Source organism: Tachyglossus aculeatus, chromosome 7 (assembly GCF_015852505.1).
Source record: "Tachyglossus aculeatus isolate mTacAcu1 chromosome 7, mTacAcu1.pri, whole genome shotgun sequence".
NCBI classification, from domain to species: Eukaryota; Metazoa; Chordata; class Mammalia; order Monotremata; family Tachyglossidae; genus Tachyglossus; species Tachyglossus aculeatus.
In genome coordinates, this window is record NC_052072.1 from 29,354,563 (window position 1) to 29,368,940 (window position 14,378).

General features: G+C 47.6%; 1 protein-coding gene across 1 annotated transcript; it reads right to left on the reverse strand.

The window, feature by feature from the left end:
* Window positions 1–695: 695 nt before the first annotated feature.
* LOC119930445 (arginyl aminopeptidase) lies at window positions 696–13,092 on the reverse strand. The gene is given in 7 exon segments (XM_038748772.1): window positions 696–854; window positions 3,038–3,180; window positions 4,456–4,680; window positions 6,469–6,577; window positions 7,603–7,715; window positions 12,191–12,289; window positions 12,873–13,092. Coding segments are annotated over 7 exon segments (1,068 nt in total).
* Window positions 13,093–14,378: the final 1,286 nt, after the last annotated feature.

The window sequence follows — 14,378 nt, forward strand, 5'->3', positions numbered from 1 at the left end:
GGGCTTTCTTCCCCACTTCCTGTGCAGAAACAACGAGCAAAAGCGTGAGTTCACAAACTCTGTCACCCCTGCCCTAAAGGGTGTGGAGCCTAGACAGGAGACCTGGAGATGGGGAGGGGAGTGGGCTCATCAGCTAGACCAAAGCAGGTCAGAGCTGGAAGAGACACAGGGGAGCCACAGGAATGATGGCGAGGCCGCAAAATGAAATGAGAAAACAGCACGTGGGCTGGAATGGGGAGTGGAGAGAAGGTGCGGGAACTAGTTCAGGAATAAGGATGCAGATAAAGAAACATCTACATGACCCCTGCCCGGAGACACAGATTTACAACTTTCAACCTCCACCCTTCCCCGCCCCACCACCCACTTCAAAAAAAGACACAACTTTTTTTTTCTTTTTTTACAGAAACACTGTTCTTGGAAAAAAAAATCCTTGGAAAACAGCACCAGCTGACTGATTTTAGGAGAAAATGAATCAATCTCAGGCTGTGGGGAAGGGAAGGAGAGGAAGGTATAGGGATGGATGGGTAGCTGGCAGGGGAAGATTGTGGGCATCTGACTGGAACCAGATCTGAAATTGGGAGGGACGGAAGGTGCTCTGTTCCTTTTATTCTGCTGTTTGGTGAAGACACCAGCCGGAGCTCAGAATCACGGGTCCCAGTGTGGAGGGGGGCCAGGGTTTGACAGAGAGAGGGGCTCTAAATCTTTAGGGGCTTCAGGATCTGTTGGACGTAGTTGACCACACTGAAGTGGAGCTGGGGAGTGGTGGCAGCAAACGTTGCCTTGGCCTGCGCTTGGGCTGCACTGCTGCTTGACATCATGGCCCTGTAGAGAGGGAGGGGGTACTTCTGCTTCCCCTGCAACACTCTCTCTCTCTCTCTCTCTCTCTCTCTCTCTCTCTCTCTCTCTCTGTCTCTGCATCTGGGCACTACCCAGCCCCCTCCAGCCCCTGGATGGCTGCCTATGGAGAAACAGACAGGCAGAGGTGGCAGAAGCTACATTCTCCTCCCCAACCAGGGCAGGGGAGTTGAAGCTGGTGGGAGGCAGAGAATTGTGGAGGAACAGGCAGGGACGAGCAAGAGGCAGCTTCCTTACCCTCTGACCAGTGGAGGGACAGTTTGGCACTAGAAGGACAGGGTATTGGCACTGGGCTCCCTCTCCCCACTTCCTAGGGGGAGGAAACCTCCCCACCTTGGCAGCAAGGTCTCAAGAGTACACTTGGCACAGGGAGCTACAGATCTGCCCCTACCATAGCTACTCCAAGGCCTGAATGGGGCATCTCTCTCTCTCTCTTAATAATAATAATAATGGCATTTATTTAGTGCTTATTATGTGCAAAGCACTGTTTTCAGCACTGGGGAGATTACAAGGTGATCAGGTTGTCCCACGGGGGGCTCCAAGTCTTAATCCCCATTTTACAGATGAGGTAACTGAGGCACAGAGAAGTTAAGTGACTTGCCCAAAGTCACGCAGCTGAAAATTGGCGGAGCCGAGATTTGAACCCATGACCTCTGACTCACCTCTGACTCTCTTCCCCCACCTCCACCCCATCTTGGAAACCTAGGTTGATTCTCAAGATGAATAGAGAAGCAGCGTGGCTCAGTAGGAAAGAGCACGGGCTTTGGAGTCAGAGGTCATGGGTTCAAATTCTGGCTCCGCCAATTGTCAGCTGTGTGACTTTGGGCAAGTCACTTCACTTCTCTGTGCCTCAGTTACCTCATCTGGAAAATGGGGATTAAATCTGTGAGCCCCACGAGGGACAACTGATCACCTTGTAACCTCCCCAGCGCTTAGAACTGTGCTTTGCACATAGTAAGCGCTTAATAAATGCCATCATTATTATTATTATTATGAAGTGCAAGGTAAAATGTTCCTTCAAGACCTCAGACCAAGGTGAGGTCGAGGAGCAATGAGTACCTACAGGTCAAACATTTGGCTCAGCTGTCCCTAGAGGGCCAACTGAGTCACAGAAGTCTTGGGACTGTGAGAAATCTCGAGAACTGATCAAGTTCCTGTCCCCGCCACCAGCCAAGATGGCCATTTCTGCCACGCTGGCTCGGAGGGGAAAATACGATCAGATGGCTTTATGCCTCTGCCTGCCCCTTCTCCCACTGGAGGCTATCACTTGGTACTCTCAGGGGTGTGTCCCGTCCCAGGAGCTGCCCCTCCCCCTTGCCCTGCAACTCCTGGGAGTAAGCACTAGTTCTCTTACTCATTGTTACTTTGGTCGGCTGAGTTTTCTGACTGACTGCCAGAGGCTTGCCTGCGATTAGATCAAGCTGACATCTGACCAGCTTCCCCGCCCTGGCCCACAATCAGGGGCGCACTCCAGACCGCTCCTCCCTCCACTCCCATCCTAAGGCCCTGCATTCAGGAAGACCAACGTCTCCAGCTAGGACAGCCTCCAGAGTTCATCTTGTCCTCTTACCAATTTGGGGCAGGGCTGCCCTCTGGGAGCAAATCTCACTTTGAGAACCCCAGAGAGCACCATTGAAGACAGAGTGGGTTCTCTGCTTCCCAGGTATCACTCCATACCTGCCAAATGGCCCTCCCATCCTGGTTCCCCACCTCCCCCTGTGCACCACTCTGAACGCAAGGCCGGCTCCTTCCACCCTCATTTATACTCCCTAGAGCTGAGTGTTAGGAAGCAAAGAAAGCAGTGACCTTGGGCTGCCGAGGCTGGGTGGGAAGAGAAAGTTCAAATAGCCATTCCTGTGAGCACACCCTCCCAACCCTCCAGCACCCTGGCCTGTGGCTCTCCAATGTCCCAAGTCAATTTTGGGAGCTTCCCAAAGTAAAGGTGGCCAATCCTGGCTCCTCCCTTGCCCTGTTTTAGGAATGTCTGTTGGGCAGAGGCAAGAGAGGGGAATGGTTAAGGAGTTGCTAGTTGTGGGCAGGAGATGTGTCTAGCAGCACCATTATAATGCTATACTGTACTCTCCCAAGCACTTAGCACAGTGCTCTGCACATAGTAAGCTCTCCAGAAACATGATTGATTGAGCTGAGTGGGCCACATATACTGCTGCTCCTGGACACCCACCTGGTTGTGCAGGAAATCCTTCACCTTCTCAAAGTCCTCCTGGTAGTCATTCTTGAGGACTATCTGGCCCCAGTGCAAGCGCAGCTCTGCATTCTTGGCATCCGAGATCTTGAGGTAGGCCTTCTTCAGCTCTGTCATGGTCCCTGAGGAAGAGAAGAAAAATGCAGGGGGCTCAGTCAGTGGAGACAAAAATGGAGTGATGGGGGTAGGGAGAGAGAAAGAAGGAGAAACAAATGAGGAGGTGAGGAGACAGCCGGCAGTATGTGGATTGGCAATGTTAAGAATGGGAGAGTCACCTTCCTGGAAAGATTATAGGGAAGAGTCCTACAGAGATCAAGAAAAGTCCGTTTCCACAGAGTGAAAGGTTAAAGGCTCCCCGCCTCTCCACCCTCTACAGCTTCCCAGCCCTCTGCAACCTTTTTTGGGGCAGGAATCATGTTTACCTCCTCTACTGTGTTGTGTTCTCTCAAGCACTTAGTACAGTGTTCTGCATAAAGTAAGAGCTCAGTAAATACCGTTGATTGATTGGCTTTGCCCATCAGGAAGAGAAGACAGCAATGCATCACTGCAGCCTTCGATCACATCCATATGTCCCAAACCCTAGATTCTCTGTACAGATTGAGGGCCGGGACCTGGGGAATATGTGGTGCCAACAGATCTGCCCACAATCTCCCAAGGAATTCTGGGAAATTGAAACCTCTGGCGATTAAAGGATGGCAATCATCCTAGATTTCGTGCACGGCTGAAAGATCACTCTTGTGGGTGGACCAGACAATTTGGGGATGGGGAATGGGTTTGTGCCAGAGAGAAGGCAGGGGTGGTCAGTTGTCAGTCGGTTCCCCGTCCCTCTGCAGGAGAGGTGTCCTCACTGAAACATTAGGGGGCTGAGTTCAATGGGCACCTCAAACACAGAGCGGAGGTTCGGACCAGCGCCTGATTTTCTTTTGGCTTGTTCTGACTTGCCTTAACTCCCCTACTCCTTCCCTCCTCCCTTCTCTTCACCCACTGACCAATCCCACTCTGGCGGAGGAAGGGGTGGAGACTAGGAGCAGGAAGAGGCCTTAGTTCACAGTGTTTGCCTGTTTGCTAGAGGCGGAGGTCTCTTCTTGTTTCTGGTTGCCAAGTCTTCCAACTTCTCATTCAGCAGGAGCCTTGAGGAGTTAAAGCCCATTTATTCAGCTCCATATGGGGCCGGTGCATAAAATGCCATGCAAAGGGTGAGCCGGCCTTTTGTCACAGCAGAACTGATCTGTTTTAAAGAGACATGTGCCTTACTAGAGGGTTCTACTTGGGGGGCAATTTAGGGGATTCCCAGGTTTCCTGGGACAGCCCATTGTGCCAGCGATCAATCGGCTGATGGGAAAGAAATCCCATTTCGTGGGTTTGATGCCTCCTTCCCTACTTCACACACACCTCACCTGCAGGAAGAGGAGATTTCTGGAGGATTTGATCCAAAAAGTAGGCCAGCTGGTAGGTCTTCCAGGTGGAAGTGTCCACGGTGCTGATGGCCTCCAAATCCAGGCCCTGGGCAGCCCACAGCTGGGCCAGGTCATTGGCTGGCTTCATGAGCGAATGCCCGGGAGAAAGGTCGGGGACGGAGGGGGGCCACCCTGGAGTGTTCAATCAGTGATCAAACTCAAAGCCTGGAGAGGGGACAACAAAAGGAGACCCTGACAAAGCATGCCCGTGAATCCACCCACAAAGGCAGGTTTTCTCCCTTACCCTCCCTACACCTCACACCCCCTGCTAAAAGAAGGTAGGGCCAAGTAGAGCTCTACCCACTCCCCCCTCCCACGGCACCCCCTTTACTTAGTGATCCGGAGTGCCCCAGAGATGTCCTTCTCAGCAGACCATCTCTGGGACTGAGGCCCAGACTGGTGACTCTTTTGTCCCCATGGAGCACCAAGACTCTAGTAAACACCTCTTTTTCAAGGTACAATTCCTTGGTGACCCCTAGCTGCAAATGCTAGCTAGCTCTGCACACAGTAAGTGCTCAATAAATACTATTGAATGAACTGAATGAATTTCAAGCAGAGATGCTAGAGAACATGGCCTCTAGCATCATGTGTTATCACAGCATGGACAGCAAGAAGAGCCTTAAATACACCCCTGATCCAGGCAGGACAGAAGATGGGAAATCTTCTCTTATCTTTCAAAATCCTCTGGTACACTTCTATCCTGTTTTCTGATACTATAATGTCTGGTGCTGTCCTTCTGATACTTACCAAATTCTTATCTTCAAATATCGAGCCCAAAATCCATAGTATGAGCTTCCAGTAAGAAGGATGTCTTCTGGACAGAGCAAATCCCAGGATGACCCGCTGGAAGCCTGACAGGATTAATTAGGGATTATTTTTAATGGGCCACCTCATCAATGACAGCACATCCTACACTCTCTCCTTCTGGGAGAGGTGCCAACTAAAGGTCCGGTCTGCTCTGAATCAGGCTGGTGCTGGGATCATGTTAACTTGGAAGTCTGAGGCCACACCCTTCTGTCTTTGGGGACAGTGATTGCAGGCAATGAGCTGAGTAATTTGGGATTTTTCTCCAGGGATCAGAAATGTATATGGGGAAAGACTCCAGGGGTTGGCCCGCCTGCTCTGATTCCCGTGTGGAAGGAAGCTGCCCTGCCCAAGGAAGCGGTCACTCAACCAACGCAAGAACCAGGTTGTATACAGACTTTTTTTTAATGGTACTTGTTAAGTGCTTACTACGTGCAAGGCAGCATACTAAGTGCTGGGGTAGATATAAGAGAAGCAGGTTGGACATAGTCCCTGACCCAGATGGGGCTCATCGTCTTCATCCCCATTTTACAGATGAGGTAATGGAGGCAAAGAGAAGTTAACTGACTCGTCCAAGGACATAAAGCAAACAAGTTGTGGAGTCAGGATTAGAACCCAGGTCCTCTGACTTCCAGATCCATATTCTCTCCACTAGGCCAAACTGACCCAACCGTGATCCCAAAGGTGGCAATGAGGGATGACCTGCTGTCCAATCAATCATATTTATTGAGCACTTAATGTGTGCAGAGCACTGTGCTAGGCACTTTGGGAGAGTACAATAGTTCCAAGTCAGCATTCAGCATTGGCAATCTGGCAGGTGGGGGAACCCAGCAAAGCAGCAGACAGTTCAGTCAGTCAGTCAATCATATTTATTGAACACTTACTGTGTGCAGAGCACTGTACTTAGCACTTTGGGAGAGTACAGTATAACAATATCAGACACATTCCCTGCCCTCAACAAACTTACAGTCTAGAGGGGGAGAACAAAGGAAGAAGGGAACAGGAGTTAGACCAGAGCAAATTCAGCAATGGGAGACAGGGAACCCAGATCCCACTTTCTATCTTTAGATGTCATTTTTTTCTGCTTCAGCTTACCTCCCCTCCTTCTGAAACATCTGGTTTCCCAAGGCTTAGAGCCAGTCTGCTCACCTGGAATGGAGTCCACCCTCTTCTTCTTCAGTTCTGGGAAATATTCCAAGAAATACTCCAAAAAGTCATCAGCCAAGATGCTCTGGAGTTTAAATTCCTTCATAGAGGCCTTCAAGAAGGGAGATGCTTATTATGGAGCCTAGCCTATGACAAGAACTCAGAGCTAGACTACATAGATTTTCTCCCTCTCCTGATGACATCAAATCCATTATGGGTCAGTAGCCAATTGAGGATTATCCCCGTGTCTGCCTTTGGGAACTCACTGTCTAATAGGAGTGGCTAGACAGAGCCCATATCTATCCTTGACCATGAAAATAACATCTCCCAGGGTCTCAGTAAAGACTTAGGGGGTGGGGGGAGGAGGGTATTCCCCCACCCTCCAAAGCTGGGTAAGGTCATCTTAATCCTTTTTTTTAATGGTATCTGTTACTTGTTAATACCATTAAGTGGTGGAGCTGGGATTAGAACCCAGGTCCTCTGCCCCTCAAGCTTTTAATCCCTTTCAATGGCCCAGGGCATGAGACTGAGATTCCAGGCCAAACTGTTGTAGAAAAAGAATTCATCACCAACAACCAGTGTGTGAGAGTCCACAATGTGCCTGGAATTGGAAAAAACTGCCACGAAGAACTTAAAATGTAAAGGTTTAAGAGTCTAATGGGCCCTGATAGCCAGCAGTGGGCCTGCACATTCAGGGTTGGTCTAATTCCTTGCAGATGCCTCTGATGATTCCAGACTGTGAGCCCACTGTTGGGTAGGGACTGACTCTATATGTTGCCAATTTGTACTTCCCAAGCGCTTAGTACAGTGCTGTGCACATAGTAAGCGCTCAATAAATACGATTGATGATGATGATGTCAGTAGGTGAACACAAGGATCTCCCCGTTGCTCCTTCCTGCATGTCTTCCTTGGTCAGCCTTAGCTTTGTGGTGGGTGCCAGGGGCTACTGTTTGGATTCACTTCTTTCCAGTTTTAGGCTGCAGAACCATGTCTGTCAGGAAGGTGGTGAGGGTCTGGCAGACTACCCATAAGGGGCAGGATTTAGCTAAAAAAAAAAATTCCCCCACTATGAAGACACAAGATTCTCGGACTTCCATGAACCTTGGGAGAAGGAGACAACCAAAACATTTACAGTACCCTTAAAAACCCATCAAATTTGCTCTGGTCTCCAACCAAGTGGGCCAAGTATGAGACAAAGCAGAAGCCTTTCTCATACAGTGTTTCATTGTAGGTATCATCAGGATCCAAACCTGGCAGAGAAAAGAGAATGAGGCCTGAGTTTTTACTTATTAAGAATTGGCCTAAGTACCAGGGTTGATAAGATAATCAGCCTGGCTTAGCAATCACCCCAAGACACATTTCTGGGCCCACTGATGAGGATGATGATGATGGTGGTATTTGTTAAGTGTTTACTATGTACCAAGCACTGTTCTAAGCGCTGGGGTAGATACAAGGTAATTAGGTTGTTTCACGTGGACTCAGTCTTAATCCCCATTTTACATATGAGGTAACAGGCACAGAGAAGTTAAGTGACTGGCCCAAAGTCACACAGCTGTTAAGTGGTGGAGCAGGGTTTAGAACCCATGACCTCTGACTCCCAAGCCTGGCTCTTTCCACTAAGCCACACTGCTTCTCTACTTCACTATTGCTACCTACTTCACTGGGAAGCAGGTATCATTAACAGGAATGAACTATTATTCTTACTGCTGTTTCATTTGAGTTGTTGATTGGAACCTGTTATTTTCCCCCCATTCAGTCATTCATTCAGTCATATTTATTGAGCGCTTACTGTGTGCAGAGTGCTGTACTAAGCACTTGGGAATGTACAATACTATGTGCCTGTCCTCGTCCCTTTAGATTGTGAATTATCCGTGAGCTAGATCATGCATCTGAATCAATGTTCCCATTTTCCTCCTGGCACTCAGGATGGTCTTCCCATGTTGTAAGGAATTCCCATAAATGTTACTGGCTGATTGCCACTAGGGAAGCAAGGCCAGCAATGTCACTTTGACTACTGACCCTGTCAGTTTTCCAGGCTGCACAGCCTGCCCACTTCAGAAGACTAGGTGGGACTAGGACGCGGTCTAGGATCTGATGGGATTCCCACTTGATCTTCTCCATCTACACTGGCAATTGGAGAAAATACCTTGAGTTGCAGTTTAAGGCTTCACTTTAAGAGTGACAAAAATATTTCAAGGGTTAGAAATTAGGTTCTCTAAGGACATTGGGTGTGGGGGCAGGGGTGGCGTGGGGAACACAGCCTAGTGAAGAGGGACCTGTCATCTTTCAATCTTTGTGGGGTTTTTGTGAGGTGGATGCTGACCAATTCTTCTCCACTTGCACAGAGGCAAGGAGAATAAAAAAGACTTCAGAAGAAGGTAACAATTTCTAGACTGCCTGGTGAGAAAACACTGGTTGTAGATAACCTGGGGAGACTGTGGAAAGTCCATTACTAGGTAACTTGAAGAAAAGAAACCTGGCCCCACCACTTGCCTGCTGTGTGACTTTGGGCAAGCCACTTAACTTCTCTGTGCCTCAGTTACCTCACCTGTAAAATTGGGATTAAGATTGTAAACCCTATGTGGGACAGGGACTGTGTCCAATCTGATTATCTTGTATCTACCCCAGCACCTAGTGCAGTGCCTAGCACATAGTAAGCACTTAACAAATACCATTTGTTTTTTTAATTAGAATGAATTGATCATCATCTCTGGAGGAAGGGGACTAGATGCTGTCTTGATTCCCCCCAACCCCACACTCCACAGCTTTATAACTTTATAAGCAGCATGACCTAGTGGAGAGAGCATATGCCTAGAGTCAGAAGGACCTGGGTTCTAATTCTGACTCTACCACTTATCCACTGTATGACTCTGGACAAGTCACTTCACTTTTCTATGCCTCAGTTACCTCATCTGTAAAATGGGGATGAAGACTGTGAGCCCCATGTGGGACAACGACTGTGTACAACTCAATTTGCTTGTATCCACCCCAGCACTTAGTACAGTACTTGGCATATAGTAAGGGACTAACAAATACCACAGTGATCATTACTCCCTCTAGACTTACATACCCCCAAACAGCATCCTAGGATCAGAGCAATGACCCAACCAGCCTAGCAGTCTGTCCCCGGTTGCCCCCTTGATGTTCCCACCTCTCTAACTTTTCCTCCAGTGACTCATTTTGGATCTTTCTCCCATCCACTTATCCACTTTTTGAATCTTCAGATACTTTTAGCCTACACAGTTAGTGATACATTCCATATGCTTATCACCTGCTATATGAAAAGGTATTTTCTTTATTTTTGAACCTATAACCTTCAATTGTCAATGGATGCTTCCTTACTTACTGACTCCGCAAACACTGGGATAAGAACTTAAATCTGTTCAGTCCAACTTTTCATGATTTCATAAATTCTAGTCATGTCTGTTCTCGTCCTTTATCTCTCTGGACCGAAGAGTCCTAACGTTTCCAGTTTGTCCTCATCTCTCTCACTCAACCCACATCTTTGATGTTACCAAATTCTGTCAGTTCTATCAATCTAGTCCCTAGAATCTGCTACCAGACTGCTACCATGCTGATACAAGCACTTATTTCCCACCTCGACTAAGGCATCGGCCTCCCGTCTCTCTCCGCTCCAATCCATACTTTATTCGGCCGCCCAGATCATTTGATCTAGAACTCCCCACTCCTCAAAAAACCTTCAATGGGTGTTCATCCATTTTCACATCAAATAGAAACAAGCACCTTCCCTTTAGCTTTAAAGCATTCAATCAGATCACCCCTTCCTAGCTTACCTCACTCTTCTAATGCCAACTCACTAGACTGTTATCTCAATCTTGTCTGTCTCACTGACACTCCTTTGCCCTCATCCTCCCTCCCCTTTAAATCTGACAGACCACCCTCTCCCCTCCTTCAAAGCCCTCCTAAAATCACATATCCTTCAGAAGGCCTTCCCTAAATAAGCCTTAATTTCTCCTGTTCACCCTCCCTTTTGTATCATCTATGCTCTTGATATTCACCCCATTTCAGTCCTGAAGCAGCTATATACATATTATACTCTCCCATTTCTTCTGTCTGTAATTTACCATGCATCTCTTCAAATAGGCTGTAAACTCTTTGTGGGCAGCGGTCTTGTCAACCTCTTTAATTCTTCCAAGTGCCTAGAACAGTGCTCCATACATTGTAAACCTCAATAAATACCAGTGATTGACTGATACAGAAGCTTCTCCACCCTGCCTCCCCATCATGGCTGTCTTCTGAATGTGTCTGTTAACACTGTTGCATTATACTCCACCTGAGTGCTTAGCACAGTGCTCTGCATGTGGTAAGTGCTCAATAAATACCATTGATTGACTAATTGATTACCTCCACAAGCTTTTATATCTTTCCCAAAGTGTGATGACCAGAACTGGACTCCGTGATGTACCATGGTTTTATACAATGGTAAAACTACACATCCTCTTTTGTTTTCTAACCCCCTCCTGATGATGTCCAGTATTCTGTTGGCCTTTTTGACTGCTACTGTGATTTTGATTGACAACTTGAAGGAATGGTCAACAATAACTCCAAGCTCTCTCTGAGCCATGCCTGATCACCCATCATTACACACCTGTAGTTAGGATTATTTTTCTCTACACTCTCGCCTGTTCACCCTTTTATGCTCTCTCTCTGGTTTGATGTTTATCCCCAGCTACGCAGCACCTCATCCACAAAAAGAGTTTAGTGTCATGCAAACCTGACGTTTTCACTACATGCTTTTTGAGATCATTTACATGTTGAATCTAATATATCCTGGAACTGATGCATGGGGCGGGGGGACCCTCACTATTAATTCTTATTCATCCCCAGTACTGTCCATTCACCCCTACATTGTTTCTATCTTTTCACCAGTTTCCTGCTACTGCAATGACATGGTTATTCACTTACAGGAAGATTTCTTCACAGGCAGAGATTTCTGACCATAACAAGACAGACTCCCTAGGTAGAGTCCTGCCTGGAAGCAGGAAGGTGACTTATAGTAGTTGTGGGAGAGGGCGGCAGGGCCAGCTGAGGTATGGAAGAAGCAGCGTGGCTCAGTGGAACGAGCCCGGGCTTTGGAATCAGAGGTCATGGGTTCAAATCCTGGCTCCGCCACTTGTCAGCTGGGTGACTTTGAGCAATCAATCAATCAATCAATCGTATTTATTGAGCACTTACTGTGTGCAGAGCACTGTACTAAGCGCTTGGGAAGTACTAGTCGGCAACACATAGAGACAGTCCCTACCCAACAGCGGGCTCACAGTCTAGAAGGGGGATACAGAGAACAAAACCAAACATACTAACAAAATAAAATAAATAGAATAGATATGTACAAGTAAGATAAATAAATAAATAAATAGAGTAATAAATATGTACAAACATATATACATATATACAGGTGCTGTGAGCAAGTCACTTAACTTCTCTGGGCCTCAGCTACCTCATCTGTACAATGGAGATGACGACGGGGAGCCCCACGTGGGACAACCTGATCCCCTTGTAACCTCCCCAGCACTTAGAACAGTGCTTTGCACGTAGTAAGCGCTTAATAAATGCCATTACTATTATTATTATTCTAGGATCCTCTGCAGATCCCATCGCTCCCAAAGAGTGGGAGGGTCACCAACGTTCCTTGGGTCCCTCAACTCTAGGCCCTAAGCCCAGCCCTGCAAGGGTGAGGATTCAGGCGTTCATTTTCTGTTCACACCTGGCTCTATCTTCAGTCGCAGCTTGCTTAACGGATGGTCTTCCCCAGTGTGGTCCATGTGCTGCCGAGTTGCAGCTTCAAGGCAGGTATAAGCAGCACCTGGAGCAAAGACCAACACTTGGGATGAATTGGGAAAAAGAAATCAACTTATTTGGTACCAAGCCTGCACTGCCCTCATGTGGTTTTGGGTAAACCATAGGTAACAGGGAGGAGAGTGGTGGCTAGTGAGCAAGAAATCCCTGGAAACTCAGGCTCTCTGGGCTCACAGCCAAGGCGGTGAGACTGCATATCTAATGCGACCCCCACGACGCACACAAACGCACACTTTTCTTGTATTCACTCTTCTCTGGCACCAGACCTTCCTGGCCAAATTAAGTCCTGATCAAAAACTTAGACTGGTCACTGCTTTATTCATTCCTGTTAAGATATTCTGTTCCTTTTCATTTACCTCATTAATATATAACCCCATCAGGGAACTAGCTAGACACCTGCACCCCCACCCCGGGAGAAAGCTCTGCCACCGAAGGTCCTACGGAATGAGTGGACACAATTTTTTCCCACTTGAAACCCTGTGGCCCGATCACTTCAACATCAAAGCAAGTCCAGAGTGACCTCTTCGCCCACTTCATTTCAAAAGGCCTCAAGAGAATTAGGTGATAGAGCTACGATGAGGACGGCTCACCAAACAGGGTTGTGGAAATTCTCCTCTGGGCATACATGGTGAAACCCTCGTTGAACCAAAACTCACCCTAGCTGGCACTGGTGACTACGTTCCCAAACCAGCTATGAGCAATCTCGTGGATGATGACATCAGCCAGGGAGTGGTCCCCAGCCAGCAGACAAGGAGTGACAAAGGTCAGGCAGGGGTTCTCCATTCCCCCAAAGGGAAAGGACAGTGGCATGAACCTGGAGAGAGAGGAAATCTGGTTAGAGAGGGTGACCCTGGCACTCACAGTTGGAACTGGTCTCATTTTACCTTTTGCTTCTCTTCCTCCCCATTCCTGTATCTAAAAGAGATCCAAGAAAATGGTATTATCCAGGGGTTACACACTTAAGACCCCTGGCTTCTTCCAGATGTCCTCACCCTCCCTGGGAAGGGGGGAAAGGTCGCCTAACCTGCTCTCAGAGAAGTGCCAAAGTAAAGACCTAGTAGTGAGTGTAAAGTGCTCAAGTTCCTTGGAGACAAGCTCATGATCACGAAGATACACAAACCTTCTTGAGGTACATGGATCGACACAGTACTAGATCCAAAAAAGTGAATTAATCCTATTGAGAAGGAGCATGGCCTAGTGTAAAGAGCACAGGAGTCAGAGTCAGAGGAGTCAGAGGACCTGGTTTCTAAGCCTGATTCTCCTAAATGCTTGCTGTGTGACCCTGGACAAGTCTTTTCTGTGCCTCAGTTTCTTCACTGTAAAATGGGGATTAAATCCTATTCCCTTCTACTCTGTGAGCACCATGTGGGACAGGGACTGTGTTCAACCTGATAAACTTGTACCTACCCCAGCACTTAGAGCAGTGCTTCACACATAGTAGGTGCTTAACAAATATCATAAAACAAATATGATCTATAGGGATTGGAGTCAAAAGTCCAAGGAACTGGAATAGGATAAGTACTTGGTTTAATGTGGTAGCAGTTCGAATGAAGAGGAAAGGGCAGGAGGACAGGGTTTGTGTGGGGTGATAAGGAGTTCAGTTTTAGACATGTTAATTTTGAGATGTGGTGAGACTTTCAAGTAGAGATGTCCTGAAGGCAGGAGGAAATGGGAGACTAAGTGTAGGAGAGAGGTCAGGGCTGGAGAGGTAGATTTGGAGATCATCGGTGTAGAGATAGTAGAGAGAGGACCCCACTGGGGATTTCTAACCACCCCTCCTGCCTCTCCGTCTGGGCCAGGACTCTGTCTTGCAGCTGCCTTCCCCTTGTGGCTACCACTGCCGAGAGTATTTAATAATAATAATAATAATAGTAATAATAATAATAATAATAATTATTATTATTATTATTATGGTATTTGTTAAGCACTGACTATGTGCCAAGCACTGCTCTAAGCCCTGGGGTAGATACAAGGTAAACAGGTTGTCCCACATGGGGCTCGCAGTCTTAATCCCCATTTTACAGATGAGGTAACCGAGGCACAGAGAAACTAAGTGGCTTGCCCAAAGTCACACAGCAGACAAGCGGCAGAGCCGG